At 36.0% G+C, this 17,485-nt stretch overlaps 1 protein-coding gene across 1 annotated transcript in view; it reads right to left on the bottom strand.

Moving 5' to 3' along the window:
* The window catches only part of ANO9 (anoctamin 9), a 567,237-nt gene that overhangs the window by 48,122 nt on the left and 501,630 nt on the right, over nt 1-17,485 (bottom strand). Inside the window, exons 17-18 of the mRNA XM_044082760.1 lie at nt 16,811-16,958; nt 11,859-11,966 (exon numbers count right to left, since the gene is read on the bottom strand). Coding sequence (XP_043938695.1) covers nt 11,859-11,966; nt 16,811-16,958 — 256 coding nt within the window. The remainder of the gene's footprint in view (nt 1-11,858; nt 11,967-16,810; nt 16,959-17,485) is intronic.

Raw genomic sequence — 17,485 nt, 5'->3', positions numbered from 1 at the left:
TGATTCATTCAAATGTAGTGAATTATGAAAATGTGCAGTAAAATCGACAGACCCTGACTCATTAAAAGGTTGCAAACTATGCATCTACTGTTGACTTACATATAACTCACATTTCTACTTTGATGATATATGTCAATGTGTAAATCATTACCCAGACCACTCCTGCTCAGTCATTAGCCATGAAATGTGAGAGTTTTGCTGCATGACTTTTATCAAGAAAACTTGAAAATGATGAATGCAGGATTTGTGCCATACAAAAAGAAAACATTTCATAACTGTGGTATACTTTATGTCAGAGACCACTGTTTTTGATTCAGTAAAGGATTCTTGCTATGTCACTACTAAATAGATACAAAGGTAGAATGATGTCATTGTGCATTGCACCCAGTGGAAATTGCCAGCTCCATGAAGGTGTGTTCCATAGGATAGCAGCAACGTATCCAATGCAGTCATCAGTGCAGTCAGCGTACATGGTATGTCACAATCCACATATGCTGCTGATAGACAAATAGATAGATATATAGATAGATGTGTTTATGTATATACCACTGCAAATTATATATATATATATATATATATATATATATATATATATATTTTTTTTTTTTTTTTTAATTAACATTTATTTACCAGGATAGTCTAGATGGGCCAGCAAAGTAACTCCTTTTCAGCAGTGGCCAATGGAGAAAAGTTCCATACATGAATATGAAAACAGACCAAGTATGTAAAAGAGGAAAAAGTTGCAATCATTTTTCTAGTAGAACAACATAATAATACAAAGTAAGCTTATGAGTAACTGTAACAGTAACAAAGTAGGTGTTAATCTTGTAGGTGTACAATAACTTGTTCTGATAATTAGTCATAGCTACATATACAAAGCAGATTCATGGCTGATCAAAGATTCTAATGCTAAAAAGTTAACTTTATAAACATAGAATGAAAGGTACTTTACATGCACATGACTGAAGTTATGATATTCTGTATTAGTTTACATATGTTACTTTTTCTTAGGATCAGGAGGTGGATGTGCTTAATGTAAAATAAGAAACCTAATTTGTGTTTAAATTTGGAATGAGCCAGACTGACTTTCAAAGTTTACTTCAACATTTACAGGCAGTGCTTCAACCATTTAACTGTTTTTCAGTTTTATACAGAATCTTATCTACTATTCTGTTATGAATTGATTTTCCAAAGTAGTTTTTTAACTATTAGTGCTTACTGCAGAGTTCCCCCTTAGACAATATATTAACTATTTTAATAAAAGCTTTGATGTACACAATGGCAAGGATTTACTGTGGTCATTTGTCTCAACATCTTAGTGAAAGACATCTGGACATAGCCAAAAATAATGGAGGGACAAAAACCCAAATTAGGGTCAGATTTTAAAACTGCTCTTACTAACTTAGAAAGTTGTCTGAATACCAGATTTTGTATTAACATGCTTTTTCTGAAGGATATGAAATCTGAAACTGAAATGTAGGTCATTATTTAGTAACTTCAGTTCTCAATGATTTGCCATAAAAACATGTATGTTATCAGGAACAGACCAACAACATGAGCCCAAAAAACTGGACATTCTACAAAAACTTGGACAGTTGAGAAGTATGCTTGTATCTTTATTAAACAGAATAGGTGACTGTTAGCTGGCAGTGTTAAAGGTGCCTCTGTGTGATATCCAAATAGCTAAGCATTGAAGATTCATCTGTGAGATAATCTGTTTCTATGCAAGGAAGCTGTTTCACCTGGAATATGCCTCATACAGTTAGCCCACATACGTATACATATGCATTATATTGGCAGAATAATTTCTTTTGATGAATTTATTACCTACTGAGCCACATATATGTTAAATATATACAAAAGCAAAATGTTTTACTCTAATACCCACAAACTTTGAAGTAGCTTTCAAAGTAAAGTGGTCAAACCTAATGTTGACTAAGTATTGGTAAATTGGGATAGGTTAATCACTAAAAATTATTTTATCTGTTAAGAATAAATAAACTATAACGTTACATATAAAGTATTCTACTGTGGAAAAAAGATCCTACTCCATGTAAAAATGCAGTAGGTATAATCTGTTTTGGTCACAGCTGAAAAGGACTTGATGGTTTTAATTACTTTGGTATCATGACATCAGGTAAGTATTTGCTGAAGTGTATTGTTCTTATTTTCTGTACTTCATCTATCTTTTATTTTCATTTCCCTATAAGAATATTAATTTTGAACAAGTATAAAATAAACAGAAGTAAGATGAAGCAACACCAGGCTATCATAAAACCAGCAACAGTTTATTCAGGAAACAGTCACAGGCAAAGGAATAAGCTTTCGCAGTTTTACAACTGCTTCATCAGATGCATAAAATTCTAACTACTTCAATGCCCATTAAATAACAAAGTGAAATAAAATCACAACATCCTATTAAACTCTTAAAGAGATAACATTTGAAATATATACAGTACGAATAGTAAATATGTATAAAAAAGTGAATGTGTATAAAAGGTGGGGGGTTGAAAAGGAGTTTGTTAAAACTCCCTTCTTATTTAAAAAGAGGAAGTACTTTCAACATTGGTTTCAACGGTACTTTATCATTCAGTCCTGACCCTGTATCTGCTCATAATCTAATAATCCATTTACTTTCTAAGCATTCTGTTTCATTTCTAATATCACCTTCCCCTGAGACTTTTCTGCACCATATCTACAACTTGAAACCTAAATATATGCTTTGGGGACATGCTCTGGGGATACTTCCTTTTTATCACACCCCCTTGCTACAAACCTTTCTTCTAGATCTCTCAGTTCTTTCTTAAATTTTTCCTCACTAGCATTAATGTGTGATGTTCTTATAGCTTGCCCCTTCACCACATTATTAAAAGAAAAATGTGGGTGCATACTACTTCGATGTAAGTAAGTATTCTTGTAACAGGGTTTTCTATATGTCATATAAAAAGGAAGTATCTGATAAGCTAGCTGAAGTAATACAAAGACGACGGAATGAAGGAAAGCCTTATTTTTCCTCAGATACACCTGCATGTGTGAATAAGGTAGATGAGTTTGGGTACAGGGTACCAGTAACATATTTTAAGGACTCTAAAGGTGTAGTTGACATTATTAAAAAACATTAGGGTGTCATGACCACAAGCGCAGAATTGAAAGCTATAACAGGTGAATGTCCTAGCATTGTTTATAAGAAAAATAAATCTTTAGGTCAGCTACTATTTTACCCCAAGTGTCTTATGGGGTATGATAGCAGGAAACGACATGATTCTTACAAAAATAAAAAATAATACTAGACCTTGTTATAACTGCAGTTTCTGCAGTTATGCAGATCAAGCAGGTGAATTCTTTCACCCGGACCAGAACAAGGTCTATAAATTTTCAGTGGAGGCAACTTTTAACAGCAGTCATGTGGTTTACCTAGCAGTGTGTAAAACCTGCAGTAAATTTTTTATGCGTCTATATTAGATGATCGAACTTTTGAAAGTTTGAACATTGTATGGTCAACACCATATGATCGAACTTTTAAAAGTTTGAAAATCTAATAAAAAAAGAATAAACCACAGAAAAAAACCTACCTGAACGTTTTAAGCAGGGGGCAAGCCCCCCTGCACCCCACACACCCCTGCGCTTTAAATATCCCAGCTTCAAGATCGCACTACAGTGCAGAAAAGGGAAACTTTTCCCATTCTTCACTGTATGGAAATCTCCTTTGAAACATTCAAACTTTAAAAAGTTTGATCATATAATGTCAACTATATGACGTTCAAAGTTTTAAAAGTTCGATAACATAATATAGACCCAATTTTATGTAGGTAAAATGGACAGAAGGCTGAAAGAAAGGGTAAGAGAACATCTGAACGATATAAGAAATACTATGGTTAGGAATGCATAAGCTAAACATGTAGCAGACACTTCCCCAGAGCATGTATTTAGGTTTCAAGTTATAGATATGGTGCAGGAAAGTCTCAGGGGAGGCAATATTAGAAATGAAACAGAGTGCTTTGAAAGTAAATGGATTATTAGATTAAGAGCAGATACAGGGTCAGGACTTAATGATAAAGTACCATTGATATGAATGTTGAAAGTACATTCTTTTTTTAAATAATATGGGAGTTTTAACAAACTTCTTTTCAACTCCCCACCTTTTATACACATTCACTTTTTTTATACATGTTTAATATTAGTACTGTATACATTTAAAATGTTATTTCTTTAAGAGTTTAATAGGATGTCACGTGATTTTTTTTTCACTTTGTTATTTAATGGGCACTGAATTAGTTAGATTTTATGCATCTAATGAAGCAGTTGTAATACTGCAAAAGTGCTTATGCCTTTGCTTGTTTCCTGAATACACTGTTGCTGGTTTTATGATATCCTTCTTCCTGAATCCGGACTTCTGCTTGTTGGATATCTTACTTCTGCTTGTTGGATAAATTTTTTGGTTCGAGAAGCATTTATTCAGGCGCACTGGTATTATTGGACTTGAGTATAAAAATAAGGTCAAAGGCTTTGAATCTGTTGACTTTCAGCAATGATTCATTAATTTACCCCTTGATGCTACAAACACATTGTTTTGCTTTGTCACATAGTGCTGGAAGGCACAGCCCATAACTAGAACAGCCACCTCATTCAGTACAAATACATAGCCACATATTTCTGTAGGGTATGGCTACTGTACTGGCCCCTTCTGTACCCATCAATAAATGCAGAAAGCATACTTTTTGAATGATGCCACTGTTAAGGAAATTCTCTTACTCATAAGCTTCCAACAGCCTTGTGTCTGATTATATTTAGAAGTACTGTACCAAAATAAACCATCTTCTGTGATGGGGGCTTCACCTCCTCCCCTCAACCACTACTATCATCAATGAAAATTCAAACTCAAAATTATTTGTTTAGATTCAAGTAGTGGTGGCTCATGATATCGGACTGCAGCCACCCCCCCCCCAGCTGTGAACCACAATGGTACAGTCCTACTGATCCACAGATGCTCCATACAAAGTGAATCCGGCTTGCTGCCTTTCCAGTCCGGATTCAGGAAGAAGGAAGCAGACTGCTGATTCCCCAAAAGTCTATGTGGTGCTAACCACATAGACTGGAAGGGGATCGGACTGCAGAGTCAGCAGTCCTGGAACAAGCCAGCTAGAAACTAGAAGTGTGCATTCCATGCTCGAATGCAGGATTATGTCTGCTATGGGCTCATTCTCGGGATGAAGAATGTATTTCTGCTGTGGGTTTAGAGACTCAGTCAGGATGGATTAGCTGTTACAATCAGTGCTGAATGCAGGAGAAGGCAAATTGAAGGTACCATAGCTGTGTTACAGACATTGCAGGATTAGCTGCTGTTTTACTGCTGTAGGTTTAGAGACTCAGTCAGGATGGATTAGCTGTTACAATCGGCACTGTTACAGCATGAACGCAGGAGAAAGCATGAAAGTACTATAGCTGTGTTATGGACTTTGCAGGATTAGCTGTTTTACAGAAGGTGTGTGTGTGTGTGTGTGTGTGTGTGTGTGTGTGTGTGTGTGTGTGTGTGTGTGTAATGCCCCAGCTTGGGTATACCAGTGGCTAGAGACAGGCTTGAACCCTGTACCTGTGATGCAGGTAACAAGAGCCTGAATTCCCTACCTACCACCATATCTGAAAGTTTTGCAGATTTTTGCCTCATATTTTGTTCTGTTCTGTTCTCTTGTAAAAATCTGTGCTTTCTGAGTTTTTAATTCATTAAATAGTTGAGGGTGCAGTGGTAGCATTGTTGCCTCACAGCTAGAGGTTCTCTGGTTTGATTCTGGGCTAGGGTGCCTGCTGTGTGGAATCTGCATGGCCTTCCTTTGTTTGTGTGGGTTTGCTCTGGTGTCCTCCCATGTTACAAAGACATATGTCTACAGTATTTCTCCCTGGGCTTCTCCTGAAAATTGGCTTTTGCTCCAAGTCAGACTTTTCTGGTTAACAGATGTTAAATAAAATTGACAGGCATTTGAATTCCAGACTTGATATTCTTCAGAAAGTACATAGTAAAACAAAACCTTTTATTCTAGCAATTTTCTAAGTTTATAAGATGAATATTTGAAATTTGTCCCTATTTTTGGGACTGTATTCCCCCATTATTGGCTTCGTCCAGGTTTTTTGTGCTAAGGTTGACAGCTATGGTGAGAACTGAATTCACTGAATATGTTTGAGGGCTGTATTCCCCCATCATTGGCTTCATCCAGGTTTTTTGTGCTAAGGTTGACAGCTATGGTGAGAACTGAACTCAATGAATATGTTTGAGGGATGTATTCCCCCATTACTGGCTTTGTCCAGGTGTTTTGTGCAAAGAGGTTGACAGCTATGGTGAGAACTGAATTCACTAAATGGTAGCCATTTAAGTTTCAGTCTTCTTGTCTTTCACAAAACAGATGATTTGGCATAGTAGTATGTTGCTCTGACTATTTTGCACAGGGTCCTGGCCTAGGTTCAAGACTTGGCAGTGAAATGCATGGTGGTAACACAGCATTTTATTCTAGCAACTTTCCAAGATTATACAAGCAAGGTTTAAAATGTGTCCCTGGCTTTTGTCCCTCCCCAATACATTTTGGCTTTTTCCAGATTTCTTGTGCTGCAAAGCTGAAACATACAGCTGAGTGTCAAATAGATTTTTACAAGGAACTGAGAGGTGCAGGGGAAGAGAAGTTTAGTGCTGCTTATGTTGAGACTGCTTGCATTGTTAATAGCACAACAGGTAGGGTACTTGCTTTTGATGCAGAAGGCTGTGGATTCTACTTTCACAGTATGTAGATACATTGCTGATATTGTACTGTGTTGTAAATGGGGTGGATGCTGCCATCTCGATAATGTCCTCTTTGGTGAAGATACCTAGTAACTACAAACCCGTCCATTTTTTGCCATCCATTCCCTATTACAATATTACTAGCTTATCATTTTTTTTAAATGTAATCTAGGCAATTTATTCCACAAGGGCAACAGGCACTTTATTTGTAGATGAAACAATGAAATATAAAGTTGTTTGCTAGCAGCAACCTCTTCATTAGTTACAGATCATTTTAATGTGGAATTATTTAGATGACTTTTACTTCTGCAGAGATTGTGCATTTTTACTGATAGTAGTGGAGTGTAGAACATTGCGGTGGTGGTGCTGCGGTAGCATTGTCGCATCACAGTAAGACATTGTCTTGTTTGATTCTCAGCTAGAGCGTCTTTTGTGTGGAGACATGCGTGAGTGGGCGTACCTTCACTGAAGGTTGTGCTTCAGGGCCAGCAACTCAGCACATAAAAATCTACTGCCAATCATTAGCGGACCGGAGTTCCACTGTGGGGACCCCAACCGGGAAAAGCCAAAAGACACAACAACTGGTGCAGTGTAGAAGTTTGAGTAGACTTTTATGATGGAAATGCTCTCAGTTGGGCAGTATTGTCATTAATGGTGCATGCATTTTGTTTCATTGTTTACTGGTAAAATGCTCAAAACAATAAATTTAAAACACCCTCTAACAACTGTAATTTACAAGGAATATAATTTAATGCAGTTAGGAAGGTGCATCACAGAACACACGTATGTTTTGTGTGCAAGGGGCCTATCATTTGAAAATAGTCCAAAGTTACACTCAAAGTTAATCTTTATCTGCCACTAGCCAAATCTATTTTCTTTGAATGTGGGTTTCAATAAATGTGAGTTTCAAGGGCAGAGAAGTTTTAATGCCAAGTCTGTTTTCATTGTGAGACTGCATTGCTTTGTTTAGCAGATGTCTTAATGTTTGTGCTGTAAAATGCAAAATAAAACTTTCAAATGAAGTCCAAATCATCGTAGAAGTAAAGCAGTATGCACATTAGTGTTTATGGTAAATGGGGTGGAACAGCCAAGTAATGGTTCTTTGGAATGGCTGCAGGAGAGAGGCTCCATTCGACCATGATTTTGAAGGGGAAATGCGGCAAACTCAGACTGCCCTGGCTGAACTACACCTCTCAACTCTCCAGATTGTCACAGAATGAATAGTTTTTTGCTTCTTATTTTTGGTTTGTTCCTCATAAAATTTGTGGTTTTTTGGCAAATCATTTAGGAATTAAGTCAGTAAATGAGAGACACAGAGTTTCAAACTTTATAACCTTCAGAAAAATGCATGCTAAAGCAAGAACTGTTATTCTATCAACTGTCTCAGTTTATACAACAGCAATTTTTAGTACTGTTTATATGTTCCCCCAATATATTTGGCCTTGTCCAGATTTCCTGCATTAACAGCTTGAGAGGTACGTGCAAATAAATTGCTTTATAGAATTAGGCATATCCAAACCTCTCAACTATCCCCGATTTTGGCTCAAAATGTTGCTCTTCCTCTGATAATCCCTCCGCAAAATCGCAATTTTGGAAGAAAACATGGAGGGTTTCCAATTAATATATAACCGTAATAATCAGTTATACATTTCATTTATTTCAGAAATGCATGTAGATTCTTTTATTTTGTCAGATACTCAAGTTAGCAGTACTAATATTAAAAAAACGTCCCTTCTTTGATAGGTTCCCAGCTGTATTGTGTGGCTATTTTATATTTTTGCATTACATTTTTGGTCCATTTTTCATAAAATTGTGTTTTTTTGGCAAATTAGTAGGAAATCATTAAAGATTGAAGTTAGAAAATAATGACAGACATTTGAGTTTCAGATTTCATACCCTTCAGAAACTTCATACTAATGCAAGACCTACTATTCTATCATCTTTCTATGTTTATAAGAGCAATATTTAAACATTGTCTTTATTTTTGGGCCTTTGTCCCACTTTTATGTATGGCTTTGTCCAGATTTCTTGCTCTGAGGTTGAGAGGTATGACAAATGTGTTAGGGCCATCACAGTCAGCCAGAGACATTTCAAATTGTGACATACATGTTGCACCCCACTCCCCCATATAGTGACTCTGGATGTGTCCAAGCAAGGCAAGGAGCAGTTAAGCAGTGTAAATGTGCAGAGTATCCACCCATCCAAGGTACACAAGTACTACAGTGGCTTTTCATCTGTCCTTGATTTTGCAAAATGTTCTGGCTTCTGTCATATTTTTATACTGTTGATTTATGCTTATTATTATAGAGAAAGTGCCTGTTGCTCTGTGTTTACGTAACAATGCTTTAATGACCATCAGGTAAGCTTGTCTGAGATTTTAAGATGCAAGTAACCTTTAATAAGCATACTGTTAAAGAACTGCCAACATTGAAAGCCTTTCTGCTGTTGCCATGCAGAGAATACTTACATAACTAGATAACGTACAAGCCTTGGGTACTGAAATGCATATGACAGTATTTGTAATAAAGGACAGGATTACATTATTTTAAGAAACTCATTACATTTGTTGGAGACTTGCAGTCATCTTTGCAGACTTTACCTGTAAACTAAACAGAATGCCAATCTATCATGTGTGGTCCATAACCTGTGCAGTAATCCTTTAAGCAATGTATCTTGAGCTTGTTTCTTGTCTGTTTTTCATTTTTTACTTTGATCATGTTTTCCCCGTGAAACAAGTAAGTAGTTGTTGTCAGGCAGCAGGTCTTTTTTGGATAAGAAACATTTTTACAAGTGGGGGTATCACAGAGATTGCTACTTTCAGCATGTTACTTGGTACTTTAATAAAGCTGAATATAAATTATAATTAAAACTGCAGTGCAAGGAGAAGTGGTTTGAGTTGGGTGCTGCTTGTTTTTCTTATACTTGATTTTGACTGGCATTCCAGTAATGTATTTAAAAAGTAATTTATTTTTTCATGCCTCACAACTTTTTGTTTCCATATAGATATTAAATAAGCTGTCATGCAGCCAATGCATTGAAATATATTTTTTTCTTCTACACTTCATGTTATCTTCATTGGACTCTCATAATGATGGTTTGGCACCCAGGGCAGAGTATTTAATTAAAGTTACAGTTTTTGTGGTTTTGAGCATAGCTCCTCCCCTTTCTAGTTGGCCGCACCCCTTCCCATTGACCCCACCCATTCAGCTGCCTCCTACAGCCCCCCTTTGATTTGAAGTCACCAGCCGCCACTGGATTCAAGTGCAGTTAATGCATGAATCTTCAGTGCTTTTAAAACCAAATGAAATAATTGCATAGAGCTGTAGAGGTTCCAGCCTATTCATGACGTTGGAATCTTCATGGTGTTAACATCATGCTATGAAACATTTCTTGCCATACCAGATGTTTTGTCTCTAGTTATATTTTCCTATAGTTTATCTCCTTGAGTGACACCTATCTCAGACATCATCCCATTTATCTGAACATAACATTCTTGTCCAGCTGACTGCTTTGTGACATCTCAGGTATGGTAAGTAATGTCTCCTTTTCATGGCACTATTTAGTTTCATTGGTTTGATATGAGTTGTCTGGTTTTGATGGCCAAAGTAATTTAGGCATTATGCTTTCTGCATCTAATATGACAGTGTGAAAAAATAATCTACTCATCTCACAAGACAATGCTTTATTCATACAACAGACTCTGTAATATAAAGCAGGCACTCTGATTAGCTAAGAGGACAGATCATACTATGAGCAATAACTGTTCTTCCTGAAGTACTCTCCTTTGTGTCTTCTTACTTATATAGGGTTGCACTACAGGTACATATTTCCCATTAGAAGGATGACTGCTTGCCTTCTAAATGTAGAATAATCAAAACTAATACAGGGAAAATATGGAATACTTTGGAGGGAATAGAAAGTAATAACGCTGTACATCCTTTTTAAAGTCCAGTGTGAGACAAACATAATGTGCAATACAAACATCAAAAATAGCAAAGAGCTTCAGCAAATAGATTACTGTCATCCCTGTCTGGTAGATGGCATAGTTTAGATTAAATACAATGCATGAAAGTCAGAATTCCATGTCTCAAGGAAATTAAATAAAACAACCCATTTAGTAGCTATACAACATAGAAATGTGTACTATTTATTTACTTACTTATTTATCCTTCATTGACCAGGTTACTTCTACTAGGCTAGTAAGCTATTTTCAAGGGAGACCCAAAGTGGTATTTATCCTACTACAGGAAATTTGGCCAGGGCATCTGGGAACTTCCCCTAGCCTTTTCTGTAGTTGTTGTAGGATCTTTTACATCCACCTGAGCTACCACCAACTCAGGTAGATGGAGCCTTGGTTTAATGTCTCATCTAAAGGACAACACACTCAACAGTGCAGTGTCAGGATTCCATCTACCTGGTCTTGGAATAGAACCCACACTTCTGCATTAAAGGTGAGTTGCTACCTGCTGTGCCACTGACACTGCATGCCTTTTTTGATGACCCAACATCTTCAAGGTTAACCACAGGATCACCCACACATATTTAATTGTATAGACTGCAAATTAATCATAAATTTTCCACAGCCTGATCCATAGGAGTAGTACTTGCATGAGCACATATCCTCATAAAGAAGACTAACTGACTACAATTAACAAAAATCTTGCTAATTTTCAAAGTCAACTTCCTATACCAAAAAGGAAATGGCAACATGAGAAAGTATATGGTAAAATCTAAGCATAACATCTCTTTTGTCTACAGTTGAAGTACATGACCTTATTTTATGATGTTAACAACTTTTCTTGATTTTTCATTTCTAATTGAGTTATCTTTGTTAGACTCCTCAGTAATGTCCTGACCCATAGGAAAGCTTGTACTGCTGCAAAGAGGCCAATGTGTTGTTACTTTAAATGTGTTAAATAATTTAGAAAAATAGCAAATGCATGCACTTTATTACATGACAATATCATTTGCATGTCATGCTTGAACAGACAGAGGTATGTGGTTTCTGAACTACTAGGACATCAGAAAATAATTTGTTTGAGGTAGGAGCTTCTTTCCAAAAATTATGATTTCAGCATGAGTATACTTCTACCTGCAATAGGTGATCGTGCTTTTCAATGCTTCATCGATGTCTGTGCGTTTCTCAAAGTCTTTTACAAAGAATACTGACAGTGTATTGTTGATGTACCCAGTCATGCAGCTGTGAAAACATAAAACAAGAAATTTTAGTTAATCCATTGGGGAGATTTCCTAGCACATGTTCAATCACAGCAAAACATAGATCTAAATATCCTGCTAGGGGTTACATTATGGATGACTTTAAACTATATTGCAGCTATACAATAAATTAAATTTACTTATAACATTTCTTAATTGGGAAAGCCCATTTGGGATGTCCATTTTTCCAAAGGAGTCTTTGACAGAGAATCTCCAGGCATAACATGCAATAAAAACACAAAAACTATTTATAATGCAAATAATTAATGAGAACAAATCATATCATTCACTGGTAACTAAATTATACATCTACAATGCAAACAATGTATGAGAAGAAAGAATGTCATACATGAATAAATCAAACAAACATTACAGTGCAAGAAAAAATAAGACATCTTTAAGTTCTGGGAAAATTATGAAGTACATTAATACAAAAATGAACTTCCACAATTAAATACTGTAGTCTGCAAAAGGGAGCAGTTGAGGATACATTACCTATTAAAAAAATATGTACACATCATAGACAAGTATGCAGGAAAATGGAGAAAACTGTAATGTTCTATATGAGAATGTGAAGAAAAACATTAGAAATTTAGAAATATAAGCAATCAAAAATTTTCCAATTTTGAAAGGGCTGCAAAGATGGAATAATGTAATTATGCTAATCATAAATGTATGATTTATGAACAAAACAGGTATAAGGCCTGCATTGCTACTGCCAAGACCTTCATTAGATGCTCACTATCTGCAATGGAGTAGTGATACAATAACGAATGTCCTGCTTTGAAACCCCATGGGAATAATGATTGTTAAGAATGTCATACATTTGTGTTTGTGAACATATACAGTACCAACAAAATCCATCCAAAGGCAGGGTTATCATTAAAACAAATTAGCATAAATTTAGATTGCATGACAGTTCCATTAAGTTATAGTATGATGTAGAAAGTGCCAAGTAAAATGAATAGCAGCAAAAACTGAAGCATAGTGCAGAGATTTCAAAAGAACAAAGGGTGGTTACATAGCTGAAGAAAGGAGGCATTCAGTCCCTAGACTGTCCCTAGTCCCCTAGTCCCTTCCTAAATGAGAAGTTAAAGCAAAGACAAAAGTAAAGTTGGAAATATCTGTATATTATGACTGATACAGAAGAAAACCATAAAAAAAATAATAGTAGCAAACAACAAAAGGGACTACACTCCACAGGGTAAATGCTTCGTTGATAAAATTCAGTAAGAAAATCAAACCAAGACTGAGGATTACAACGAGGCAACCAGGCCTCAAATAAATGAACTGTGAGTTGTGAATTTTACACAGACTGGACTTGTTGTTACTTGGATAAATCCTTCTGTTTGTAGAATATGCTGTTTTAATTTTTCAGACAAAGGCCTGGTTGCCTCATTGTAATCCTGAGTATTGGTCTGATTTTCTTGATAAAAAAAAAAATATTCTATAAACAGTCCAAGTCTGCTTTTAATATGACAAATAATAATAGGGTATGCCGCAAGATAACCTCACTTCTCCCTCCTACTCTGGATTATATTACCCTCATATTTTTTTCTATTGTATAACAACTCTTCCTTTGTTTTAGTGTGCTTTTTATTGGATACATTATTTTTATTTTTTCCACTAGATGAGCGTTCATATGCTGAGCCAAGACTGAAATTGGTCCAATGGAATCAATGCTCTGCTACAGCTAATTAACTATATAAACTAAATAAAGTGATTGGTGTTTCACAGGGCTCTATACATGTCTCTATTACTCACTGCTTATATGCTTCCTTTTGAAGATGCTATACAGTTGAGAAGTTTGCATTGTCATTTCAGCACTGATGACAAATAATATCACCTCTCATTTCCTAACAAATCTGTGTTGACTCTCTTGGTCAATTATCAGAGGATCCTGACTGCATCCACATATGTTTGGTCAGTTTAAAACTGACCAGTACTTACCACCACCAGGATTTTTGCTATGGCCATTCATCTGTCTCCTGGCAATACTTACTTTGGAGACAAATAGTTAAGTCAAACTAAATGCAAAACCCTATATTATCAGCTGTATAGCAAACTGAACAGACTAGATTACGGGAAAGAATCCAGCAAGTTAAGATAGGTGAACACACTGTCTACTAAAAGGTCTTTTTGAACAGTGTCTCCCAGGCTTAGTTCTTGGGCCACTCCTATCTGGGTATACATTTCGACATCAATGTTGATATCAAAGCTCTCTGTCTGACCAAGTTTGCTGATGTATACTTGGTGCCATCATCAACTTCCCACAGGTTTCTGAAGTTTTACAAGTAGTACAAGCAGAAGGAAATACTTGACAGAGGGGAGTGGTGTTTTGCCTTTTCTGCACTACTGTGTGATCCTGGAGATGGTAAACATAAATAGCAGGGGGGTGTGGGAGTGCAGTGAGCCATGCGTTTTGACCATTTGTGGTGGATTTTTTGAATGCTGATGTAGTGGGGGTTGGTGATGTAGTTAATCGCACTCTGAAAATGGTAGAATATTCTCAGAGAACGCAAAAAGGAAATTTGCACATATTGCCCTAACTCCACTTACAACCTCACTTTTCTGAGGATGAAGTTTTGGGTTCTAATATTTTCAATGGGCACTCATCATGAAAGAATATTCACCCCAGAGAAATCTGACATTGTTTGTGTGTTAAGAAACAGTAATAGCAAAGATGAAGTTCATGAAAATACTAGAAGCATACATTACAGAAGACTAACGTGTCTGGAAGGGCAATGATAATCTGTAGGACCTACTAACTTGCCTGTACCTTCTTGATGCCAAACCCAACAAATCTCAACCTGCAATGTTTAGCTTGCTGACATTGAAATTCCCATTAATTGTTTTCCACAGGAATCATTACCAGCTTGGTCCAGTAAAGACTTCCACCTTCCTCTGTGTTTTCAATGTCTTCTTGTCTGTGGTACTGCTGAGTTCACATATATAGGCTTGAGTTTGCGAAGATTGCATTTAACATTCAGGTGCAGGAGTTTGGTCCTGCAAAGCAAAGTTTAATGTTTTCATTGGGTTGAAATTTCTGTCCAGATTAACTCGGTGCATTGGGTTCTTATCAGGTTAAAACTCAGTGATTCATATTTAAAGTGGATTGATTATTTTGCAGGTAATTTTTTTTCTTAAAAACATGAAGGTGTTCCTTTCAGATGTGGGCCTAAGGTTGTGTGCATGTTTATTTCAAAGTTTGCATATAGTGACAAGAGAAATTTGAAGTACTGCATCTATTATTTATTTATTTTTTGTCTCTAGAATGCCCACTAATTTGCCTGCAGATGCCCAAACTTCATTAAAGGGGTTACTATTAATTGATAGTTTCTGTGCAAAACATAACTCAGTCACATATGGATGATGACTAAACTTTAACCAGTAAATGCTCCTCAGTGATAGAGAATGGTGCATCCAACCACTGTGGCCAGCAGCAAATTGTGATAGTCTATTACATGCCTGTTCTATTTTGTGCAGTGGCAACAGTCAATCCATTGATTATAAGAATGAAGAAAACAAAAATGAGTTTCTTTTTGTCAACTTGGTACTATCAGTATGGAATGCTGTGGCCCTAGTACAACAACTTTTTGGTTGGTTTTAATGGCACACTTTTCAAATGCAGATCAAATTTTTAGTGGTTAAGAATGAAACAACCAAGAAACTGTGTAGATTTTATGTCTTCAAGGATGGATGAATATGAAGGAATGCTAACCTTCTGATTCACTTACATTATGGTGGGTATACTGTGTGTGGTCATGTTATTACATGTGGAAAATTAGTGGTTGATTTAAGTACAGTCAAATGATTTTAAGAAGCATTTAGATGCATATCTATTAACAGGAAGAACAGGGGGCATCTCTACAGTCTACCTTACTGACTGTGCAACAGAATTTTATTTATTCATTTATTTATTTATTGGCATTTGTTTACCAGGAAAGTCCACTGGGCCAAAAGATCTCCAAACTCCAAAAGGCAGTTAGTATAATAGTACAAAATATTCAAAAGAGTTAGTAGATCACAAACAGTATTATCAAAAACAGAACAGTATTATAGAAAAACAGAAAAAGAAGCATATAAGCATACTGCATATGCAAATTAAAACAGTTTGGCGATACACAATAACCAAGTAGTCACATTATTGTACATTTAGAGATAATACAGTGATGCCAGGGCACTTCTATGGGCTAGGCTTGTAAAGGCTCCAAGACTATCAGCCTAGTACACACCTATGAACTTAAAAGCAGTCATATAAAAAGAGGTGCCAACTGTTTTAATAGGAAGAGCCAAGAACAGAGTTTCATTGAATAACTCCAAGCTTTGGATGGAGAGATTGTCTTCAATAAGGTGGAGAGATTTACAGAAATACTAAGAGGGTTAGGCTAGACTAGGTTTAGTTTGCTTGTAAAGTAGAAGATAATCAATGTTCTGATACTCAGTGAAATATAGGAGGATGTTATATGTTGGAATAGTCTGGTAGATCATAAGGGTAGGGGTCAAATTTCTGTTTGTCAAGATGTTGAAGTGGTTACTAAGTGTTTGAAAAAGCACTGACAACAAAGATCAGTTGGGTGAGTTACCTAAAAGAATGTGTATAAGTAAGGTCCATGTGTCTCCTGTATTGAGCTTTATCTGAGTGAATCAATACAGTTAACTGAAACAATACAAATGTATTGCAATTAAAAAAAATGGGGGAAATAGCTTTTTCAGTCCAAAGTAACACGTCTGTCTCTCTGTTGTCCTTCTAATTCCCTTCAGTACAGATCTCAAATGTTAAAGAACTGAACAGCTGAAAAGAAGTGCAATAAATCAGAGCCTTACTCAACATCTGTATTATTCTGTGTGCCACATGGTCCATAATGAAACTTATACACCAGTCGAGGGATGAAGTCTGATGTTATGGCAATCACCAATGCATTACCAATGACTGCTAACACACCAATTGCTTCTAGAACCTGTAGCCAAATTCCTGAAACAGAAACAATGATTTAAAATTATGCACATTTTCAGGGAACATTTTAGTTTTAACAGTCATTACTTTTATAAAGTCCAAAGAGCAAAAATTTGTATTCTGCAGATACCCTGTGACCCTAGAGAATACATTTAATTGTTTTTCAGTCAAGAAATTAGCTATGCAATGAGTCATAGCTTCTCCAGTTCACTGTTAAAATACATAATCTATCCTGTCATCTGTTGTAATGAAACACCTCTGCTAACAATTGTAAAATTACCAATACCAGCTAGTTTTCAAAACTATTTGCATATCATTCCCATATTACTATTTAAATCCAGTACCTGCATCAAGCATGGAGTATGGCAACCAGAATATTATATTTTCTGGTATTCACTAATTAAAGTGCCTGAAATGCTGTGGGCTCCCATTCAAAAAATCACCTCTTATCAAGTACTGTATAAAAGAGAATAACAGGAATTTACTGGACTATAAAATAGTCAGGAACATCTTCACTTAGATGTATTTATTGCTTGTCCCAGAAT

This window comes from Protopterus annectens, chromosome 9.part0 (genome assembly GCF_019279795.1).
Source record: "Protopterus annectens isolate FY-2018-M chromosome 9.part0, PAN1.0, whole genome shotgun sequence".
NCBI lineage: Eukaryota > Metazoa > Chordata > Ceratodontiformes > Protopteridae > Protopterus > Protopterus annectens.
The sequence above is the reverse complement of the archived record's forward strand: the minus strand, read 5'-3'. Positions and strand labels throughout refer to the sequence as shown.